The sequence below is a fragment of the Aphis gossypii genome, unplaced genomic scaffold (genome assembly GCF_020184175.1).
Source record: "Aphis gossypii isolate Hap1 unplaced genomic scaffold, ASM2018417v2 Contig00562, whole genome shotgun sequence".
NCBI classification, from domain to species: domain Eukaryota; kingdom Metazoa; phylum Arthropoda; class Insecta; order Hemiptera; family Aphididae; genus Aphis; species Aphis gossypii.
The window spans coordinates 43,505-61,000 of record NW_026083163.1 but is presented as its reverse complement, the minus strand read 5'-3'; the positions used below and the strand labels follow the sequence as shown (position 1 = coordinate 61,000).

At 28.2% G+C, this 17,496-nt stretch overlaps 3 protein-coding genes across 3 annotated transcripts; 1 reads left to right on the top strand and 2 right to left on the bottom strand.

Annotated features, from left to right (window-relative positions):
- Nucleotides 1-694: 694 nt before the first annotated feature.
- On the top strand, nucleotides 695-14,602 carry LOC126554629 (uncharacterized). The gene is made up of 11 exons (XM_050209690.1): nucleotides 695-1,042; nucleotides 4,429-4,530; nucleotides 11,009-11,147; nucleotides 11,284-11,580; nucleotides 11,662-11,926; nucleotides 12,383-12,467; nucleotides 12,663-12,821; nucleotides 12,878-13,054; nucleotides 13,119-13,325; nucleotides 13,398-13,803; nucleotides 13,946-14,602. The coding sequence occupies exons 1-11, from the start codon at nucleotides 695-697 to the stop codon at nucleotides 14,281-14,283; spliced, it is 2,523 nt and encodes an 840-aa protein (XP_050065647.1). The 3' UTR covers nucleotides 14,284-14,602.
- Nucleotides 14,603-15,111: 509 nt separating this feature from the next.
- LOC126554631 (uncharacterized) lies at nucleotides 15,112-15,907 on the bottom strand. Its single transcript, XM_050209693.1, has one exon. The coding sequence runs from the start codon at nucleotides 15,847-15,849 to the stop codon at nucleotides 15,112-15,114; it is 738 nt and encodes a 245-aa protein (XP_050065650.1). The 5' UTR covers nucleotides 15,850-15,907.
- Nucleotides 15,861-17,496, bottom strand: LOC126554628 (zinc finger MYM-type protein 1-like). Its single transcript, XM_050209689.1, has 2 exons — nucleotides 15,984-17,496; nucleotides 15,861-15,877 (listed from the first exon to the last, which is right to left on the bottom strand). Exons 1-2 carry the CDS (start codon nucleotides 17,185-17,187, stop codon nucleotides 15,861-15,863), a joined length of 1,221 nt encoding a protein of 406 aa, XP_050065646.1. The 5' UTR covers nucleotides 17,188-17,496.

Below are 17,496 nucleotides of genomic sequence, written 5' to 3'. Positions count from 1 at the left end.
CTAGATATTGTAATTGAATCGGAGTCCAAAAATAAATTACGCTTATACTTTTGTGGTTGTTCGAGTATAAATGATAAAATGTTTCCCATAAGTCGGAAAATACGTTTGAGAAAATCGGCGGAAATATTTACAAAACGTGATGGTGTTATAATGTGAATCACGGTGTTGAATTCATCTGTCGGATCGAGTCCGATGTTTAAAAACTTGCGAGATGAAAAATCAAGGAAAAAATTACTGCAATCGATTAGGTTAGCCGGTGGTGACGGAGGCACATATGTAAAAACATTCTTCTTGTAAACAGCACGCATGTTTTCAATCGAACCAGCCATATTCAAAAATTTTATCACAAAACAACGCACTTAATCGAACGAAGAGTGGAGATAGACTGATTTCATTTCAGATTTTGAAACCCTCACATGTTTATTTTATGGTAGGGATTTCTTCTACAGGTTTAAAGTATGCATGTCAGAACATTTTAGATTATTGAATAATACTATTGTTTGTAATGCAGACAAGACTCTACATGGTTGTTATACTATAATTTTTCAATTGGTAATATGCCGGTAATATGTGATAACAACAGGGATAGATAGCGTTATCTGTTGAATATATGATAAAATAGTTCTGCGCATGATAACTGTTGAATATACATTAATATGTGTACGGTAATATAGTACGATATAATATGATAACCATGGCGATGGATGTGGCGGAGGCGGGGACGGCGGCGGCGGCGGCGTCTCAGCTACTGCGGCGGCTCAGCAAGGCTCAGCGGCTCAGAAGCTCAGGTTCCAGAACTCTCATTTTACACCTACTGCCAGATATCATTACAAAAGGTTGTCGGTTTCATCTGGGACAGGCATGGTGGCGAAAAGTACAGAATCTTGGTTTAAGTGATGATTTCTCAGAAATAGGACAGTTTTTAAAGAATATATTTGGATTACCCATGCTGAATGAAGACGATGTTGAAATAAGTTTTACTGTCGATTTTATGTCTATCAAGCCTAATGATGAAAAACTAAATCAGTTTATGGATTATCTCGTAGAAAACTATATTGATACACAGTCAGACTTCCCTCCTCACACATGGGCTGAAATGAGCAGTAGCAGTGAACTAACAACAAATGCGTGTGAAAGCTTCCATTCTAAATTTAATTTATGTTTTTACACACTTCATCCGGACATATATTCCTTCTTAGAAATATTAAAAAAAATTCAAATAGACACAAAAATTTTGATACAAACTTCTAATCATATACTTAAAAAAATAAAATCAGTCAAAAAAAATATTAAATTCATCGAAGAAAGTATACGAAAATACAAAACTAAACAAATCTCTAGATATGATTATGTGAAAATCATGGCATTGAAAAGTCAACCAAAAAAATAGTTTAAATATAAACCCAGCATTTCAAAATTGTATGTAAACCTAAATAATTTAATACATTTTTTATAATAATAAACTTTTAATTTTTTTTAATAAATATAATATAATAGTTAAATAATCAAATATTTTTGGGTTGTAAGCCAGTTCACCTCCTCGTGGTGCACCCTGGGTTACTCTAAATGAACTGGGACGCATTCGGGCTATGTAAAAAATATGACCTTTTTTTCTTGGGACGCACTCGGATGATACCTTATTTTGGACGCACTCGGAACATTAAAAAAGGGTCATTTTGGGACGCACTCGGGCGACGCCCCCTGCCGCTACCGCGGGGGGTCTCTGGGCGATATATAAGGGGGTCCAGATTAGGCACATTTTAAACGTGATCCACCAGAGTTAGAGCAGACACCATCACGTCACTTAGTTTAATATTTATGTCTCCTGGACTTAGAATATTTTCCATAGTTTTATTAAATTAATTATTTGGACATAGAATATTTTTCCAATAAAAAAAAACTTAGAAAATATTTCATCTGCGTTCACATTTATTTAAAATCCACATCAGTACGGTTGCTCATACGTGGCACGTTACACATAAATACAATATTATTTGTTGACATAAAAAATAATTATTATTTTAAAATAATTGTGAGATATCGCATACATATTAATTGGTAATATTTTTTATAAAACATAAATTCAATATAGGGGCAACGTTATGTAACTCTCATTGCACACTGGGTAATGAAAGTCGATGTTAAAATAACAAGATGATTGTTAACATAGGGCCAACAGAGAGGATTGTTAATTTCAAAATTAAAATTTTGTTAATCAATAACTAATTTGACTCTGTTAATATGATAAAAATTTTAGTTAATTTAATAAAATATAGTTATTAATTTTAGAAACTCTAAAGCTGTTAATACTTTTATAATAATAAATGATTTTAATATTCCTACAAAGTTAACGATTGAATTGATAAGCAAAATTATTAAATTTAATAAAAAAATTGTTTAATTTATTTACTCCAGAGCTGGGTGTATTTTTACTTTAATAATGATTTTTTTTAATTCTACATGGGTAATGTTTGAATTAATAAACCATAAAATTTCAATTTAACAAATGAATGTGATTAAAATAAATAAAAAATAATTAATTTTAAAATATTCTCAGGTTCTTTAGATTTGCATTTTTATTGGTTTAGTTCTATAGATCAATACAAAAATTATTAATTTCAAATGGTCATGACAAACCTTATGTTGAAGTCAGGCCGTGGCTCAATATCTTTTGAAAATTTAGGGTTTGGCCACTTTATATTCACCAATTTACTCCTCCACAGTTACCAAAAATTGGTTTTCTAAAATAACTATAGTTATGATTTATTTACTTGAGGTATGTGTATAAACAGATAAATAACAAATAAATAATTTATTAGAAAATTAAAGATGTTTTGTTTGTATTAAAAAATGTATTTAATTTTAGTATATAAATAGTAAAAAACTGAATAATTAATATGAACAAAAAAAAAAATAACAAAATGAAAATATAGGTAATAGACAATAATAACAGTTTAAAATTGTACTTACATAAATATTTTTAAGTATAATAGTCCTTACAGCCAATTTATAAAATGAGATGCTTCAAAAATAAAAATTACACAATCTTATATTATAATAATAATATAATTAACTTAAATGATATAACAGCTAAATATAAAGAAACAAAATTACAATTTATTTGAAAAAATATATACATATTATTTATATTAAGGGTGGATTTTTGATTAGTAATTAATGATTAGTCTTTAATCATTAAGTTATAGAATAAATACCTACTTAAATTCAGATAATATTTGGTTTATTAAAGGACAGGGTTTATCATATTTTGAAAAAATGTTGAAGTAAAATTTTTGGATGAATAACCAGACATTCAAGGATTGTATAAGATATTCTAAATTAAAAACATGAAATATCTTAAAACAAATATCTATAGGCTATAGCTCTTACAATAGAAAATACTTTATACCTAATAGTATAAAAATAGACCATTATTTGACTAGGTTCAGATATAGTATCCAAAATCAAAAGACAGGATTGAATATTATTGCCATAGCCTTTCTTTGAGTTTTAAAGTGCTTCGAGCTCAGATGCTGTTTGGGCTATCAAAACAAAGCTTTGTTGGGAATCTAATATTGAATATTTGATTACATATTTTTTTCCTTGAGAGTCAATGTATGATGTTTTTGATGTTGGTACTAGCATAGCATGCAAAACATAAAATATAATTGAATTTTCTGGAATCTTAAAATGAATAATTATTAATTGTTTAAGTTAGAATTGTAGAAGTATGGGAGTAATGTATTGCTGTATAGATACAATTATAAAGAAATAATGAGGAATTTAACACAGATACTAAGTGTTTCTAAAATATCTTACTTTCAGATGAGTTGTTATTTTCTATTAAGCCGGTTACACGCCTAGCGTTTTCGACGCAGCGTTCAAAACGCTGAATTTATATCTAACACACCGTAGCGTACGTTCGCGGTTTTCAAACGCGCGGGAAAAATTTTTTCACCACGCACGCCTTGAAACTAGCCAATCATTCATTACTCGGGTTTCGTTCAGTACCATCACACGATCACGGAATAATATTTTTGATTTTTATTAAAAATATGTATGCCTTAAGTGACTTAAATGATGCAGAAGCTGTCTGTATAGTGTATGCGTTGTATAAAATTAATGAAAAACAAAAAAAAAGATAAAAAAAAATTAAGCGTCGTTGGTGGTGGGTACATCCACTTAACTTAAAAAGACCGTGTGAAGGACAGTTTCAAGTAACTTTTTTGACATTAAGACAATACCCGAAGAGTTTTTTTAAATATTTCCGTATGTCAATTAAAACATTTGATGAGCTGGTAAGTATTAAATTATATTTTTTTATATAAATGAAATACGTATGAAGTGTAAAGAACTTAAATTGAATTACTATTTTATTTTTTAAAACATTGATTTGGTTATATATTTAAATTGTAATTGATTATTCAGTTAGATATTATTGGAAGACAGTTGAAAAAGCAAGAACCTAACCTAACTGTGTTACGGTTATCTATTACACCTGAAGAAAGACTAACTGTTAGGTACATTAAGGTAAGCACTAAGCACCCAACTAATTTGTATCCAATTTACTATCAATACAGAGGTTGCTATAAAAAATTATATGTAGTACAAATGAAATGCATAAAATACTTGTGAGTTGTAGTTCAATATAAAAAAAACAAAATATTAATTATATTAAATTAATATTGTATTTCACAACATTAAATTCAAATATTAATCTTAAAAAAAATAATACTTCAAACTTAGTATAATTGTATTATAACAATATATAAAATATTAGATAATATAAAAAAAAAATGATAGGTACTTCAAACTTAGTATAATTGTAGTTTGTACTATAACAATGTATAAAATATTAAAAAAAAAAAATCATTCTTTATCTTAATATATATAAATCTCGTGTCACAATGTTTGTCCTCAATGGACTCCTAAACCACATAACCGATTTTGATGAAATTTGTTATTTACTATTCGGGTTTAACGGTGTTCAAAACTTAGACATTTTCATTGACTGTTTTGATTATCAAAAATCTTGTGAAAGCACCACTTTAATATGCGAATTTTGTAAAATGCTTTCTTATTACACACTAAATTTGTGGTACGATTTTACGAATGTACCGTGTAAATTGTAAGCATCGATCTATCATTGTTCAGGCTCTACGTTTATCAGTCAGTGAGTTACTCAAGTCATAATATTATAGTCATTCTGCTTACCGTTGCCGTGAGACTCTCTTATGATTATGAGAGCAGTATATTATCATGTAGGCAATCCACACGTGGTAGATTGCGGACCCCGCGAGATGTGTATAAGAATTTTATAATTTCTAACACTTAAGTTTCAAAGTTATGTCATTTTTTTTTTTTACTACAGAGGGTAAAATACAATAATGTGCCATCTCGTGGTTTTTGTATTGTTGCCTGTTGGTAAAACTATAAAACTTAGTATAACTTGTTATGTTAGTCTATTGCTGTAAAAAAATGTATATTAAATATATATATTATAATCAAGCTGTCCCGACACGGCGTTGCCCGCGTATTAGTTGGTTTTTTTTGCATTTTCGTAGGCCATGTATTAGTGTTATTATGTATGAGAAAATTTAATAAAACATATAAATATGGTTTATCACGGAGATATGAAAATTTTATATTAAAATTGCATTTAAATACCTATGTACTATGTGATACACCATACTATATTGTGTATTATCTCAGCACTATTTTCAAAATAATTAATATAAGAATGATCTATGTTTATAATACTACTAACTAATATTTATCTTGCTCGTTAAATATACCAACTCTATATGACTCAAACTTTGTTCAATTCATTATTTAATATTCGGTGGATTATGTTCTAGATTTATCTTAAGTTTTCTGTGGCCCGGAATAAAAATTCTGATTCGCCGAACTGCTGAAGTATATTATCATTTATCAGGTAGGCAATCTATCTGCGGTAGATCGCGGACCTAGTGCTGTTTGTATGTAAGTGTATGATTTAACTCTAATAAATATCAAAGTTATACCAAGTTTGACATAGTACGGTGGATTATATTAATCAATTAATACATAATCCTAACCCAACCTTAACGCACTAAAATCCGATGAGAGCGTCCAGCTCGCCGATGATGCGTCTGGCAAAAAAATAATCAAGGTTATTGTAGTCACAACGTGCATTCACGCGATTGGCAAGTTAAAAGTTTAATTTAATTTAAATTTAACTATTGCTGTGAATTTTAAATTTACTGTGGCCATTGACTTATTTCGCTAATTCTTATTTTTGTTGTTATGGTTTTAACAAAATATAACATCAGGTCTATAACTATTATATTCAATCATAATCAATAGTGACCTTAATATAGTTTGTTTTCTTGCTGAACAACTGCAGTGACAGTTGTTGTTGTTTTTTTACACCCAGATTCCGAACTTTTCTGGTGTATTTTCCTAAAATTGTATTACATAAGCACATTTTCCTGCGACCAATAAGAGGAATTATATTATATTATATTATATTCATATTATTAAATGGTTACCAAATGTTATCAAAATCCGTAATTCATTATATTAATTTTATATATTACCATAGCAACCACAAATAAATAAATATTATTCTCAAATCTTATAACCCCCATAGCAACCATTTATAAACAAAAATTTCTATCGTAAATCATATCGTAATATGGACTCTTGCTCTAGCTATATCTTTTGTTAACAATGCCTCTTCTTTGTAAAATTGACGTTTGTTTTTTAAAAATGGGAGTCTTATAACTTTTATATTATTGATCTTGCATATGCTATCTATTAAAAAACCTTTATCGACCATTATAGCATCAGGATATGAAATTTTGTTAATTAAACCACTCTGCTCAAATATAACTTTATCTGAACTTCTGCCACCATATGGTTCACTAACAAAAGATATTAATCCTCCAGGAGTTATACCAATCATATGTAAATGTAGATTTATAATTGCTATACAATCGTATACGACAAGCTAGACATTTTGGCTCTTGCACAGAAATCTCTGCACAGTCTAAAACTCATGTTGTATCTAAAAAGTTGTTGAAACACAAAGGCATATTAGCCAATATTTCTTGTTTAGTAGACCAGTAAATTAGATCTTTGAAAATATGTGCTAACAAAGAGATAGTAGAAATTTGTTTAGATATTTTAAAACGGCACAATAGAAATAGGTAATAAATAATAACCAAATAATTAAAAATAATACTATGTGTACGATTTTACCTATTAAATTATGTTTTTGACGAATGTGGATTCTTCAGCGATGATCACTTGTAGGGGTCATTGTGACATTGTTGGTTAAATCAGTAATAAAGTGTTATATTTTAATTATTGTGAGTGTTCAATGGTGTACTTTGCAAGCAATTAGAGTATATACCTACATCTTATGGTTCAACGTTTTCCGGTTTTCGTACACAAACTATATTATATTATGTGTAAGGGATCGATCCACTATTGTATGTATTACAATTGTAATTGATTAGGTATACTGACATACTGTACTTAAGATGTTGATATACAATAAGTATATACATGGTTAATTTATAATTAATAAAAATAATAAAAGTCATAAGTACAATTAATAATTACAATATTCAATGTTCAATAACTAAAAAACAATTTTTAATACAAAACAACTAAATAAACTCATCTCTCAATGTGGCTTAGCAACGGACACAACATTTTAAAATCAATGCTTAAACTAAACTAAAATAAAGTAATAAGAATAGGTATTAGCACGAACTAAGATATACAGGACTGAACACTATAGGGCGGAGGGGGTGGGTGATACGGTCAGAAAATCTTGCTCGTCGGTGCATTGGTGAATAAAGCGCCATCTATTAACATCAGTAGTAACTACAAAGTTCTACATTTATTTTAAGCACGAACTAAAATAAAATACAATTATGACATAGATATTAGAGTACATTTTACTAGTCATCTTACTACCACGAACTACGATATCTTAGTTCGTGCTTACTACATCTTAGTTAATGTATCTAAGCTTATAGTATATTATTTAGTAAAATATTTTAAAATTATAATATATTTATTTACAATGGGTCGATTATGTAGCGTTATAAATTGTTCAACTCGCAATTCCAAAGTGACAACTGAACGTGTAACATTATTTTCAGTACCAAAAGATGACTACTTAAAATCTCAGTGGATTAATGTAGTTTGTGCGGTTAACAAAAGAAAAACTAATGTCAAATTTGTATGTGCCAAACATTTTAAAACTGAAGACATTAAAAGGACATATTATGGCTCTGAAAACTTAGGCTCTGAGGTAAACAATGCTGACGTAGAGTAGTTTCAAGCACGAACTATTAGGTTTTTTTTTTTTGTAATTTCGTCCAAATTTGAACTTAAAATGACTATAAAAATAAACTGTGTTTGTGTATTTTTTAGATTTTTTGGTAACAGAATTAACTATTTACATGTAATCTTGTTTTAAATTTTCAATCCTTAGATAGAAAGTAGAACATTTTATAAATTTTTAACTACAAAATAATTATTCAATTTTAAATTTGATACATTTTGTCAAAATTTGATCTTTAAATGCTTAAAAAAAAAATTGTGCCTATGAATTTTAAATTTTAGATTCTGAACGGAGTGAAGAATGTATTGATTTTACAATGATGTATGTTTTTTTTTTTTTTGTTTTTTTTTTTTTTTGTGTCTGTGTACAGCATAACTAGTCGAAATAATGCTCCAATTTCAAACTATGGGGGTGGTTTCCGATGTAAAAGTGAATATCCTTGGTGCATTATAGAGGTAAAAAGTTAACATTTTCCAATAGTTTTCAAAAAAATCGAGAAAAAAAAAAAAAAAAATGACTGAAAAACGGCAATTTTTACGCAAAACCAGTTTTCGACCAAATCGATTTTTTTTTATTGTTGTAATTCAAAAAATAATCACCAGGGCTAGGATTTGTATGCAATAAAAAATTGTAAAATATGCATTTTATTTACCAAAATATGCAAAAATATGCATTTTAATTTTTAAAAGATAAACACAAAAATATTGTTACAAAAAAAATATTTATCTATTGAAATACAGGTTGGCTGTTTGTCTTAAAAATAAAATAAAATAATTTAAAAATTAATAAAATTTATAATTCGCATTTACTACGTGTGTTACATGCTACGACTACATATTTTTTTAAATTTTCAAAAATAAATGATCGGCGATTGGATCGTATTATGGCTTTGTATTGACTGAAGCTCCGTTCAACGTCACATGATGTAGTTGGTGCGTATTTAAGTAAAGACATTTGTCCTGGTGTTAGGTTACAACTGAAATTGTCCTCATCCGATTCACCATTCAATATTTTATTTATTGATTGTAGAGTTTTAAATCCTTTATTTTTTTGTAAAATCAAGAATAATTTGTTCTTAACTTTATCTGCGACTCTTCCGTTACACTCAAGAAGTCGATCCCTAGCGTTTATTATAATTTGTAGACTTTCATGAAGTGTTAAACTCTTGTTTTGTAGTTTAATTATGACTCGGGATAAAAAGCAAAAATTACTTTTAATATAATATGCTAAATCATTTTTTAAATTTTGATTATCAAATAATTCTTTAGCTTTTTTTATCGAATCTGATTCGTCATCTAATTCTGAGATCACAGATTTAATTGAATTGAAATTATCTACATAATACATTACTGCAGTTGACCACGTTGCCCATCGTGTCAACACTGGTTTTGGAGGTAAAGGTAAATTTGGAAACATTTCACGTAATTTAAGTGTTCGGCTTGGAGCTTTTAAAAATATTTTTTTTACATTGGCTATCATTTTATCAACTGTAGTGTATTCGGCTCTTATAATCTCGCAAACTCTATGAATTCCGTGGGCTAAACATGTTAAATGTATCAGATTCGGAAATAGCACAGTTAAAGAGTCAGCTGCCTTCACCATATATGGTGCAGCGTCAGTTACAAACAAAAGAACATTTTCATATTTGACTCCGGACGGCCATAATAATTGCATGGCATCGTTAAATAATTTACCAACAGTTTGAAAATTACATTTAAAAAGTTCCTCACTCATTAATAGCCATGGCTCTGAATAATATTCGTCGTGAAGAAGACCGATAATAACATTACATACAAACCGACCGTCAATATCTGTTGTCTCATCTAGTGAGACCCAGATCGGTCCATCACCAATTTCTAGACGAATACGTGAAATAGTGTTTTCATAAATGGTAAAAACGTAATTTACTACACTACTACGTGGGATTGTGTGTAATACACTAATACCGGACAAATTATATCTTATCTTAGATTTTACATTGACCGACAAACTTTTATTAATTGTGTTTATCTTATTTTACGTCAAACTATTCAATTTTTAATCGCATACCTATTGTACCATAGGATTGTATTTATAAAAATAAAATTTGTGTTTGACAAAAAAACCAAGTTTTATACTTTAATCAGCAGTGTTAGAATTAAATACGAAATAATAATATTAAATTATAAATATTAATTACAAAATATACTATAAAACATGCATTTTTCGCATTCTTATAATCAAAATGTGCAATAATATTCATTTTATTCGATATATGCATTAATATGCATTTTATCCAAAATATGCAAAAACATGCAAAATAAAAACACCACCATTTATCTCATCATGAGGTGATTCGTGGACATTACTGATAAAATCAATAATCAGAAGTCGCAAAAAAAACATGCTGTTGCATACAAATCCTAGCCCTGCTAATCACTGAAAATACTTGAAATGTTAATGTCAGTAGTATCTGTATATAGTTAAATTTTCAAAACTTTTTTTGTGTTATTTATAGATCACTGAAATTGCCACTAAAACACTTGCCACTTAACCCACTTGCCGACTTTTTTTTCAACTGATATTGTAACAATATATCAGGAGACTTGTATTACTTTTTTACACTTTTTGGCTCCACAGATAATTATTAATTATTATTTAACACAATTACTTAATACTTATATCTAGTCTTGGGCTCTACGTTCACGGCCAGAACTGAATTTTGGAGCAGTTCCTTCTATTTTTGAAACTTCACCCAGTCACACCTCAAAATTATCATCAAATGTAGCTTTGTGTAGATATCCAGAAGAAAATGTTGAAATTGTTAGTATCTGATTTTTCATTTTTGCTAAACACGTATATAAGTATCCCACATGAGCACACCTATGTTCATATAATAATTTGTGGTGTTATTAATTAAACAAATTTACTTTAGGAAATATTTGAAGATTTTGTTAAAATAGTTCCTACAATCGATTTGCCTGTTGGTTGGACATATCATTTAGAACATAATGTTGTGGCATTTTGTTTTTTAAAATCATATATGAGTGAAAATCTTTTGATGATGATTGAAAAACAAATTTTGGTTAAGATTGATTTAAGTGTAAAATATTACTTCACTAATAGAGAACTAGACCTATCACATTTCACTTTCTTAACCAAACATTTTCCAACAAACAAATCAGACATTGAGCACTCTATATTAAAATTTAGCCAAATGTCAACATGCATTGGTGGACCATCAATTGACAATTGTCCAGGTAACAAAACATGTACTTACCTAGGTATAAAAGTTTAAAATATTTGATTTGTATTAATTAAAAACTATTTGAATTTATTAGGAATTAGAATAAAATACGCAACATTAGATCCAGACAATGTCTGGCGTAGTCTTAAATGTGAACTCCATACTGATAATATGTTTAAGCAAAGATGCAAATGGTGTGTACGGCTAATGAATATTTCAAGAGCTATGAAATCTAATATTCAATTATCGCTGAAATTAAACAGAAAAAAAAGATTAGGTCCAACATTAACACCTACAAGAACTGAGACTCTTAAACACTTATTTAAAACTAAACATAACATACAGAAATCTAATTTGAGGTAACATTATTTTTTATTATTTTGAAAATAGTAAAGTTGTGTGTATAATATTTATCTTTAAACACATTCATGGAATCATGAATTATAAAAATTATTGTTTATCAGGAAAGATAGCATTATTCAAAATTTGAAATTAAAATTTAATGAACTAAAAAGTAAAATGCAATTAGTGTCAAATTCATGTGGATGATTTGCACAAAAATATGAATGTAAATGAATCACAGAGTGTTTTGATTAAAGAGATTATTAATTGTAGTAAAGTAAAAAATGTAAAAGGACGTCGTTATTCAGAAGATTGGTTGTTATTATGTATGCTGCTTTATATAAGGTAAGTATAAGATAAATTTGAAATATAAATAAGTATTTAATGATTTTATTCATTAACTACTTTACTTCTTTATTTATATAGATAGGTATCTAGGTATTTCATGTTTATTTAATTAATATGTTCTATAGGTCAACATGTACTTACAAGTTTTTACTCGACCAGCAGATATTACCATTACCATGCCCAAAAACAATTAGAAGATATCTGTCTTTAGTAAAATCTAAATGTGGATTTGATAAAGATTTTTTTCTTCTCTTTTTTTGTTTTTTCTGATGTTCCACATCTGTTCAAAAATATAAGAAACAGACTTCATGATAAAAAATATTTAAAGGTCTAATTTTTTTTACTATATATTACAGTTTAATTTAATTTTTACAAATACTAATTTTTATTATATATACCTTTTAGATAAGTCCTGAAAAAAATTATGTAAGTTGGTACCATTATATTGAATTACATAATTATGACAAAAATCTTCCAGCTATCAAGAGAGTATGTCCTAAATTAACAGATAGACATCTATTACTTGATAGTTTATCAAAAATGTCTGTAAAATTAGCCACCCAGGTAAGTATAGTACTAACTTTTCATTTGATTTTTTAAACAATTTTATATTTTTGCAGGTATTCAGCGACTCAGTTTCTGACGGACTTAAGTTTTATAGGGAGCATCAAAAGATAACTTGTCTTCAAGGAAGTCAAGAAACTGAGCAGTTCACCAGAAAAATAAATAGAGCATTTGATGCCTTAAACAGAAAGTATCCGGCTGAAGGGATCAGGAAAAATAGTGCTGATATTGAGGTTTGAATTAATAAATATATATATTGTATTATATATAAAGTATAACTTTAAAATATTTTTTTAGGTATTAAAAGAAACTTTGATATGGATTGATGACTGGGAACAATGTGTAATCGATGGTAAAATTACTAATGAAGAATTTTTAACCAAAACTACAGTAGAAGGTATTAGAGTTTCAATTTCTTCTACTATAGACCTAACACAATATTTGTTAAATGAATGTGAGTTTAAGTATGTTCTTAGCAACAAAATGAATCAGGATCGAATTGAAGTATGTTAACATTATTTAATATACTTGTTAACATGTTTGTGACTAAAAATAAATATTTTTTTATTGGAATAGATATTCTTTGGTATGATACGACAGGCAATCGGGCCTAATGACCATCCGTCAGCTCCTACGTTTTTGCAGGTTTATAGAATGTTATCTACCTATTCAATCCTGAAACCCCCAAAAACTGGTAATTGTAAGATTCTTCATTCAACATGCCCCAAAATAAGTATATCTGATATAAAGGATATATTTCAAAGTGAAGAAAGCGAAAGAATAATTAAAATTAAAGATTTAAAAACTAAACTAGACACTCTTGTAGAAGAAGGAAATTATGAGGCAGAAGATATATTTAGAGATCATGATTATTCATTAGTACCAGCTAAAGACTGTGTTACATACTATATATGTGGATATTTTTGTCGTGTGTTCAAAAAACGTACTGCTTGTGATACTTGTCTTTTAGCTTTTAGTGAAGGTACCTAAGAATCAAATATTTTATATTTTTTATTAATATTCAGTCTTGAATTACCTATAATAAAATTATATTTTATTATTATTATTTTATATTAAGTTTTTGTTTTAATATTATTTTGTACATTTTGTTTTATGCAACCAAGGTAATGCATCTCACGCTCAAGCAACATTAACGAACATAAAATCAAGAGGAAATTTAGTTCATCCAAACTCAACAATTTATACACTCATTTCAAATTTAGAAAAGTCATTTGAAAACCACTGTGGGAGTCCAAGTACCTTTGATGATACTGTTAATGATTTTTTGGAAAATAATAACAATCTCTACTTTCCATGTAATGAACATAAAAGTGATATTATGAGTTCTATAATTGTATATTATGTGACCATGAGAATGAGACAATATTCTTGTATGCATAATAGAGAACAGCAACATAAAAGCTCTAAAAAAAAAAAGTTATCCAAATTGGTAACAAATTAATTGTAAATTAAATTAGTTATACAATAAATTAATAAAAATATAAAATAAATTTGAAAAAAATTAATAACCATTGTCAATTTAATATTTATATAATAATATTACCTACCTTCAAATTTCAATCTTCATCACAAATATATATTTTAGATATTTATAACCATGCAATATTAAATTGTACGTATTATTTTTTTTTTTATTGTACGTATATGTAATGCAACGGTAGTGTGTATTAAAATTCAGATGATTTAGTAAACCGACACAGTGCGCCACAAACACCAAGGTACACTTCAGCAAGAGTACCCGACCGCAATATCTAGAGTCGTTACCAGTCCTGTATATCTTAGTTCGTGGGTATTAGCAGTGCCGCAACTATTAATTCTGAGGCCTGTGTGCAAAATTTGTTTGGAGGCCCCAAATTAATAATTTTTTACTTGATTTTTGTATTATACAACAATATTATTAATCAATATTTTTTTTCGTATTTTAACTTATATGAAATCATTTATAATGTTATACGAACATTACACTAATTAGACAAGAAGTTATTTTAAACTTTAGACCAAAATCAATTTTAATAATGTTATCTCTAAATTAAACACAATGCATGATATTTTTGTAGATTTAATTGTGTATTATTTATAATTAAACAGAAGAAAATATCTAATAGGTAATATATATATATAAAAAAAAAAAAACAGTTTTATACAATTTCATTTAGGCATTTCAGCAAAATATAATAAAAATGAACTATAAGTTGTTTCTTAAAATATAAGTTAGAATTATAAAGTTACAATATAATATAATACATTAATACATAAAATCAAATTTAAATTATTTCAAAAAATTTTTTTTTCGGGCTTTTGCGTTGGCAAAGTCTGTTATTATCTTATCGATGTTAAGTTCGGCGGTACGTTTACTTTCAATATTCAAAATACTTATATTTTTTAGTCGATCTTGACCAGAAGAATTCCGAAGATAATTTTTTATTAATTTAAGCTTTGAAAAGCTACGTTCTGCAGACGCGACTGTTATCGGTAAAGTTAAAAATAAAAGACATGCTGATAATACATCTGGGTAACTTATAGACAAATCCATTTCAATAATATATACACATAGATCTTTAATAGATTTTAGATTTTGAGATGAAATGTTTGTTTTTAGACATATAATTTGTCGCGTGAAATCTGAAGTAACATCATCTTTATAAAATTGAATGAAATCATAAGTAGATTTAATTAGAGAAGACTGTTCATAGCTCAAAAGTGATTTCGGGCTTAAAAATGTGAAACGATCAGAAACACATTTCATTCCATTAAATCGTTCTTTGAGTTTAAATATTATACAATCCACGACTGGTAAAAATACTTTAATCCTAAATGTATCTTCAGAAATATCAAATCTCCGGTCACCGTCAACTTCTCCAAATACTTTTTTATGAAACTTAGGTCTCGAAGAATGGAATGAAATATCAATTCCCCATTCATCACATAAGCGTTTTGATTCTAAATATATTGTGCTGTAGTCATTTCGCATGTGTTGCATATTTTGAATAGCTTTATCCAGAAGCATAGAAGCATTCTCTAATGAAATATCCGTACTTTGTAAAATTTTAGATACAGTATTTAAATATCTTAAAATATTTTCCCAAATATATAAAATTAGTACAAATTCACTCGATTCTATCTTATTTTTAAGTACTTTACTCATATCTCGTTCATCTTTTTTACTACTTGTAAGTGATATTACTGTTAAACATTTGATTACATCAATAAACCGTTCTTTTAATGCAAATACTGCAGTATGTCTAGATTCCCATCGGGTAGAGCACACTTTTTTTAATACCTTTTTCTTAATTTTTGATGCTGTGTTATCTCCTAATGCTAATGACGCCCATCGTGGACCACTTGAGCTAAAGAAATTAAACACATTCTGCACGGTTTCAAAAAATCTTGACATGCTTGGTGAAATTTTAGAGGCATCAGATATTACTAAGTTTAAGTTATGAGCACAGCAGTGGACAAATGATGCAGTTGGAACAATATCATTTATTCTCTTTTGAACTCCAGAGTACTGACCACTCATTACAGATGCTCCGTCGTATCCTTGCCCTCTACAATTGTTAATGTTTATATTATTTTTGTGTAAAACATCTTGTATTAACTGTGCATAGTCCATTGCTCCATGCTGTTCTAAAGCATAAAATCCTAAAAATGATTCTTTAATATTAATTGTATGTGTTTCATAGTCAACAATCACATACCTTATAATAACACTGACTTGGTCGATTTTCGTTATGTCTTGAGTAGAGTCTAATATTATTGAGAAGAAAGAACAATTTATTATTTCTTCACATATGATATTACATAAGTTTTCAGATAAAATGTTAATCAATTCATTTTGAACCTTCCAACTTAAATATTTGATATGTTTAGTAGGGTCATTTAAAAGTTCATGAAGTAATGGGTCAAAATCAGCTAATAGACGAATTGTTCGCATAAAATTACCTTCAAGCTCTTCAGGCTTATAATCTCCTTTCTTACCTTCATTCCCTCTTAAAGCAGTGTTTCCTGCTGTGAGAGTTAATATAACTTTTATAATCCGTCGCAGAATATTTCGCCAATATTCTGCTTCTTTAGATATATGTTGTTCTATACTCTTGTCAATTGTAGCATTTTTAACCCAAGTTCCTCTAACAGTTGTGGCTTCAACATGTTGTAGCGATTTTTCATGACGAGTTATTAAATATGATAAATGCTGCCAATCATCAATACCAGATATCCATTCAGACCTGTAGCTTGAATTATTTTTGTTTGCAAATAACCAACATGACTCACAATAAGCTTTTTTTAAAATTACAGAATAACAGAGCCAGGAACGTGGAATTTTTGAACCAGTCTTAGTAATCATATGATAATAGCTCAATGAAAAAGATCTATTTTTATCATCCTTCTCAAACTCAATTGAAGGTTTACATGGTCCAAATAATAAAATGCTTCGTTTAAGAGAACCTGATATATCTTCATTAAAATGTCCTCGGTCAGTAGGGTACAACAATTCTAAATTCAATTTATTATCTTCACACTCTACAGTCACACCTATGAAAAAAAAATTATATTGATCAGAAATAGTTAGTCTGTTTGTCAAAAAAATAATTTAAATGGCATAATTTAATAGTATAAACCTTTTGTATCAACCAATTCATCAACATAATCTTCC